Source organism: Merops nubicus, unplaced genomic scaffold, assembly GCF_000691845.1.
Source record: "Merops nubicus isolate BGI_N331 unplaced genomic scaffold, ASM69184v1 scaffold26255, whole genome shotgun sequence".
Classification (NCBI taxonomy): Eukaryota; Metazoa; Chordata; class Aves; order Coraciiformes; family Meropidae; genus Merops; species Merops nubicus.
In genome coordinates, this window is record NW_008611996.1 from 598 (window position 1) to 6890 (window position 6293).

The 6293-nt window shown below is 60.8% G+C and overlaps 1 protein-coding gene across 1 annotated transcript in view; it reads left to right on the forward strand.

The window, feature by feature from the left end:
- Nucleotides 1-6238, forward strand: part of RHOT2 (ras homolog family member T2) — a gene marked incomplete at its 3' end in the record, with an annotated part of 6721 nt that extends 483 nt beyond the window's left edge. Inside the window, exons 2-12 of the mRNA XM_008941420.1 lie at nt 654-707; nt 1099-1151; nt 1608-1716; nt 2015-2116; nt 2533-2631; nt 3400-3508; nt 3800-3920; nt 4416-4500; nt 5702-5847; nt 5930-6030; nt 6108-6238. Of these exons, the coding sequence (XP_008939668.1) occupies nt 1120-1151; nt 1608-1716; nt 2015-2116; nt 2533-2631; nt 3400-3508; nt 3800-3920; nt 4416-4500; nt 5702-5847; nt 5930-6030; nt 6108-6238 (1035 nt within the window). The remainder of the gene's footprint in view (nt 1-653; nt 708-1098; nt 1152-1607; nt 1717-2014; nt 2117-2532; nt 2632-3399; nt 3509-3799; nt 3921-4415; nt 4501-5701; nt 5848-5929; nt 6031-6107) is intronic.
- Between the last annotated feature and the right edge of the window lie 55 nt (nt 6239-6293).

Genomic DNA, 6293 nt, shown 5'->3' on the forward strand with positions numbered 1-6293 from the left:
GGCTGGCTGTGGTGGGCCCAGCTGCTCTTCCCTGCCCTGGGATTAACCTCAGCTCTGCACGGGGGAGGATCTCTGGAGGGTGGATAATAAAACTGTCTCTCCTCTGCGTGCCCCAGGCGAGCAAAGCTGTTTAATCCCTTCACCTCAGTGGCTAACGGCCAAGGAGGTGGGCCAGTGGCCACGGGGGACCTGTCCCTCCACCCCGACAGCAAGAGTATACAGGGGCTTAAAACAGCTCTGGGAAATCCTGCCTAAACCCTTGTGTGTCCTCGGGATTAGTGCTAAACTCTCTCCTGAAAGGGCCAGTGATCCCTCCTGTCTGCTTCAGACAAAGCCTCGCTGGCAGCGCTGTCTGCTGGGGCCAGGGAGGGGAGGAGGCCACTGGCCCAGCCCAAGGCTCAGGCAGAACCATCACAGGGGAGGGACAAGGAGGTGTGGGAGCAGGGGATGGGGACGTGGGGCTCAGAGGAGTTGGGCTTTGCCTCTGGGGGCTTCTGTGGACGCTCACGTGCTTGGCTGCCAACAGGTTTCGCTCCGAGTGTGGCAACAACCTGTGGAGCAGGGGCTACCAGGCCACGGGACCGGCCTGTGGCCCCCACCAACAGGGCTGAGCCTCAGGCTGCTCACCCCCCTCTGCCCCTTCTCTCTTGCAGGCCAACGTGGTCTGCGTGGTGTACGACGTCACCAAGGAGGTCACCATCGAGAAGGTAACAGGCTCCCCGGGGGCTCCCCGTGCCCACGGCAGTGCCAGAGGGGACAGGGGCTCCCAGTCCTTGGGGTTTGGGACCCCTGCGAGCAGAGGTGCTCTGGCTGTTGGCACGTGCTGAGAGGCAACAGGCTTGTGACATCCTTCTGCTGGCATGCAGCCTCCCTGGGTCTGCTCAGCCTGCTGGGGTGTGCAGGGGAGCAGATGGCTGCAGGGCTCTGCCGGCAGCTGCTGCTCCTGAGCTGGGAGCTGTGCTGGGAGCTGGGAGCTGAGCTGGGAGCTGTACTGGGAGCTGGGAGCTGTGCTGGGTGCTGGGAGCTGTGCTGGGAGCTGGGAGCTGCTTCCCCTGGCCAGGTTTGTGCTGACAGCCTTTCCCTCTGCTCCCCTTTCAGATCCGCACGAAGTGGATCCCCATGGTGAACGGGGGAGTTGAGAAGGGCTCCAGGTACCATCTGTGGCCTGCTCTATGGGGGCAGAATTGGGGCATCCTGGAGGCTGTGGGGTGCCTGCCACCCTCATCTCCTTCCTGAGGGTCTTGAGATCAAACCAGTGGCCAGACCACTCGGGAAGGAGTTCCTGCCCCCCCTTGATCTCCGCTCAGTCAGGCAGGGAGAGGAGGCTGCCAGGGGGAGGTGGGGAGCACAGGACCCTCCATCTGCATGTGGAATGCTCAGGCAGGAGGCTGCTGTGCTGGATTAAAGGCTCCTGACCATATTGTTGCTGGGTGAAAGCATAAGCAGGATCAGGCAGTCTGTTTCTCCAGATGGATGCTCCCAGCCGTGGGAGGCAGGGAAGCTGCTGTGGACCTTGCAGAGGAGGGTGGGGAAGCTCCCCAGCCTGCTGCCTGAGAGGAGGGGTGGCCTCACTCGTCCTCTTTGACACTGGTGGCTTCCTTCTCCAGGATCCCCATTATTTTAGTGGGAAACAAGTCTGACCTGCAGGTGGGGAGCTCCATGGATGTCATCCTGCCCATCATGAACCAGTTCTCGGAGATCGAGACCTGCGTGGAGGTGAGGAGACTGGAGGGTTTCTGCAAAGCTTCCCTGAGGGGTGGGGGCCCTTGTCTGGGGTGAACCAGGGAGCTTTCTGCTCGTGGAGAGCTGCCCTGCTGACATTGCCCTGCAGAAGCACCTCTGTGTGGGTCTTGAGGGCCTTGCTTTGAGTTTTCTGTCCTTTAGGTTTTGTTTTATCCTAGCAGCGGGCTGCTCTGTGCTTAGGTGCATAACTTCTCTGGCTCAGGGAGTTTCTGTCATCCTCCTCAGCACCACCCCACCTCTGACAGGACTGTCTGTTCCTTTGACTCCCCAGTGCTCTGCCAAGAACCTCAAGAACATCTCTGAGCTCTTCTACTATGCCCAGAAAGCCGTGCTCCACCCCACTGCTCCCCTCTACGACCCGGAGGAGAAGCAGGTAGGAAGAAAACAGCTCACAGCTCTGTGTCCAAGGGGTCTCCATCCTGTCCCAGCACTCTGGTCTGGTGCTGGGCTCATCCCCCTGGGGAGAAGATTGGAGAATTTGGGCTGGTGCAGCTGGAACAAGGGGAGAGCACCCATCTCCTGTGCTCAGCACAGCCAGTAGAACATATCCAGCCCAGGGAGATCTTCAAGGTCTGGGGGTTTGTTTGAGTAGGAGCCCATGTGTTAACCATGGTGGGAAGAATTGAGAAACCTTCCCTGTGGGCTGTCCTGCTTCTGCCTCCTGGCTCCCAGGTGGCTGTGGTGCTGGCCCCTGGAAGGGAACCCCTCTGTCTGTGCGTGGGGTTTCAGGAGGAGGAGCCAGGCTGAAGTTGGTGCCCTGTTTTTGTCCCCACGGTTGGTCCCTTGCAGCTGAAACCTGCCTGTGCACGAGCCCTGACCCGGATTTTCAACCTCTCAGACCAGGATAACAACCAGATCCTGAGTGATGATGAACTCAACTACTTCCAGGTAGGGCTGGCTGTGGAGCTGAGGTGTTCCCCACTCCCTCGTGGAAAGCTCTTGGAAGGAAAGCCCTTTCCTTCCCATGCCAGGCCCCTCTCCTGACACAGCCACCCTGGTTGTGTTCAGTACCTGTGCTGCACATCTCCTAGCACGTGTTGATCCCAAGGTCTCCCATCTTCACTAAGCTCAGGCCAGGTGGGCTCTGCTGTGGGAAGAGCAGGAGGCTCTGGAGATGCTGAGGGTCAGATGATGGTAGCAGATGTTGAGGAGCAGGTGTTTGGTCAGGGTCTAAGGCAGTAATCCCTGAGCTGGGTGGATTTGCTCTTTTAGAAACAACTTCTCCATGTCAAGGGGGGGGGATGGTGGTGAGACAGGGCTTGGGCTGTGTCTGTGCTTTGCTGATGATCACAGAATCCCAGGCTGGTGTGGGTGGGAAGGGACCTTTCAAGGTCATCCAGTCCAACCCCCTGCAGGGAGCAGGGACATCCCCAACTAGAGCAGGGTGCTCAGAGCCCCTGGGATGGTTCCAGGGATGGGACAGCGACCACCTCTCTGGGCAGCCTGGGCCAGGGGCTCACCACCCTCAGTGTCAAACATTTCTTCCTTCTCTCTAGTCTAAATCTCCCTCTTTTAGTTTAAACCCATCCTGCCTTGTCCTGTCCCAACAGGCCCCGCTCCAAAGTCCCTCCCCAGCTTTCTTATAACCCTTCTTTAAACACTGAAAGGTGACAGTCAGGTCTCCCAAATGACCTTCTTCTTTCTCTTGGGAGGCAGAAGTCCTGCTTTGGAAACCCCCTGGCTCCCCAGGCCCTGGAGGATGTGAAGATGGTGGTGTGGAAGAACACCACGGACGGGGTGCAGGACAACGGGCTGACGCTGAACGGTGAGGGCACGAGGGCTCCACAACCCTTCCCAGGGGGTCTGGGGGAGCCCCTGTCCTTCAGCACACTGCGAGGGGCCCCTGTCCTCGAGCTGAGCCTCTTGGCTCTCATTCCTGAGCCTAATTAGTCCCTCTGGTCAAATTAAGCCTGAGCCTGGCGTGGCTGCTAGAGCTCTGCGCCTGGGCGGCCTGTTTGCCTGGGGAAAGGGCGGTCCCGAGGAGCTGATCCTTAAGGTCAGATGCTTGGCTGGCCTGTATTGGAGCCCCTTGATCTCAACCCAATCTTTCCTGCAGGCTTCCTCTTCCTCAACACGCTCTTCATCCAGAGGGGCCGCCACGAGACCACCTGGACCATCCTCCGCCGCTTCGGGTACGACGACGAGCTGGAGCTGACGGACGACTACCTGTACCCCCAGTGAGCATCCCCAGCGCCTTCCCTGCCTCCTTTCTGCACCCTGGGGGCTGCTCTGCTCCCAGGCCGAGGCCCAACCCCCTCCTCAGCTCGTGCTCAGGTTCAGGCTCCTCACTGGAGCCGACACGTGGGGGGTGGTGATGAAGACAACGGGCCTCGGAGCTGCTGACTGCGCTGCTGGCTCCGATGGAGGTGGGGAACAAAGGCCTGGCCCTGACTTCCCTTGACATCAGCAAGGGGTTTGTGAAGGCTGTTCTGTCTGCCTGAAGCCAGGCAGAACGGCCCTGTGGGGAGGGGTGAGCTGGCAGCGTGGTCCTGGGCTGCTTCTGCAGCTTCTCCCCAAAACAAGGGGGTTGTGTCACACAACAGGCAGGCCTGGAGACAGCCACCGGCCTCGAGCAGGGAGCTGTGTCCTCTGGGCTGGCTGGAGGTTTTCTCCCCACCCTGCCCTTCCCCCAGGGCTCCAGGACACTCACTTGGGTCTCTTCCAACCAACAGGTTCCGCCTCCCCCCCGGCTGCTCCACGGAGCTCAACCACCTGGGCTACCAGTTCCTGCAGCGGATGTTTGAGAAGCACGACAAGGTGGGCAGCATGTGCTGGAGCTGCCTGGGGAGGGGACGTGTCTTCAGTGTCTGAGCGTGAGCCAGAGTGTGCCCAGGTGGCCAAGGCGGCCACCAGCATCCTGACTTGGATCAGCACTACTGTGGCCAGCAGGACTAGGGCAGGGATTGCCTCCCTGGACTGGGCACTGGGGAGGCTGTACCTCAAATCCTGGGTTCAGTTTTGGGCTCCTGACTCCCAGAAGGACCTTGGGGCGGGACAGGGTGCAGAGAAGGTCAACGAAGCTGGGGAGGGGTCTGGGGAACATGGCTTGTGAGGAGTGGCTGAGGGACCTGGGGGTGTTGAGCCTGGAGAAGAGGAGGCTGAGGGGAGAACTTCTGTCTCTCCACAGCTCCCTGACAGGAGGCTGGAGTGAGGTGGGGGTTGGTCTCTTCTCCCAAGTAACCAGCAGTGGGCAAGAGGCAATGGGCTGAAGCTGCCCCAGGGGAGGTTTCAAAGGGATTTTAGGAAGAATTTCTTCCCTGGCAGAGTGGTGAGGGATTGGCCCAGGCTGCCCAGGGAGGTGCTGGAGTCACCAGCCCTGGAGGAGTTCAAAAAACATGTGGATGTGGCACTTGGAGACATGGTTTAGTGGCCATGGGAGTGTTGGGCTGATGGTTGGACTTGATGATCTTGAGGCCTTTTCCAGCCTGAATGATTGTGAGTTACTCTGGCTCTTTGCAGTGTTACTCAGGTATTGATGTGCTCCTGGGCTGCAGCAGCTCTGTGCCCACAGGGACCTGCAGCTTGGCATCCATGCCCGTCCCTGTGTGCCCAGATGCCAGCAGACCCTCTGTGGCACATCAGCCTGGAGGTGCTCCCTTGGTTCCCTGGTGGCTAGTAGCCTTCAGAGCTTGGGTTGGTTGCCCTGCAGCGTGGCAGGCTCGGGGCTGGGGGGTGAGCGTGGGCAGGTCCTGGTTCCAGCTGTGGTCCCAGAGCAGAACCAGCCTGTCTGGTGGGAGTGCCCGGGGCACAGGCTCCCTGCACGCTCTCTGCCCTTGTTTGCCATCGATTGCTGCCCTTGAAAACATCCCTGTGTCACTCTGCAGCAGGCAGCAGGGTGGCTCGTGCCCCCAGGGACCCTCTCTGGACCCCAGCAGCACTCGGGGTGGCCGCAGAGAGCCGGGGTGGTGCCCGTGGACCCCGTCCCACCCCCTGTGCTGACCCAGCTTTGTCTTGGCAGGACCAGGACGGAGCCCTGTCACCCACAGAGCTGCAGAACTTCTTCAGTGTCTTCCCCTGCGTGCCCTGGGGCCCCGAGCTCTACCACACGGTATGCACCACTGATAAAGGCCTGCTTTCCCTGCATGGATTCCTCTGCCAGTGGACGTAAGCTCAGTCCCTCTCCCCGGCCTTGAGATCCCATCTCTGGGCCCCTGCTGACCCCGTCGGGTGGGCTCGGCCTCTCCAGCCTCGTGGCTTACCTGGACGTGAGGCACTGCCTGGAGTGCCTGGGCTACCTGGGCTACCCCATCCTCTCGGAGCAGGACTCCCAGACGCAGGCCCTGACGGGTACGGCCGGTGCCCCCTCCCCTCCTCTCTCGGGCGGGCTCCTCCCCCTCGCTCACCCCCACCTCCTTTCCTCCCAGTGACCCGGGAGAAGAGGATCGACCTGGAGAAAGGCCAGACCCAGAGAAACGTCTTCCTCTGCAAGGTGCTGGGAGCCAGGGGCGCAGGCAAGTCCGCCTTCCTGCAGGCCTTCCTCGGCAGGAGCCTGGCGGTGAGTGGCTGCTCCCCCTCCGGCACAGCGCCGGCCGGAGCCGGGAGGCTGCTGA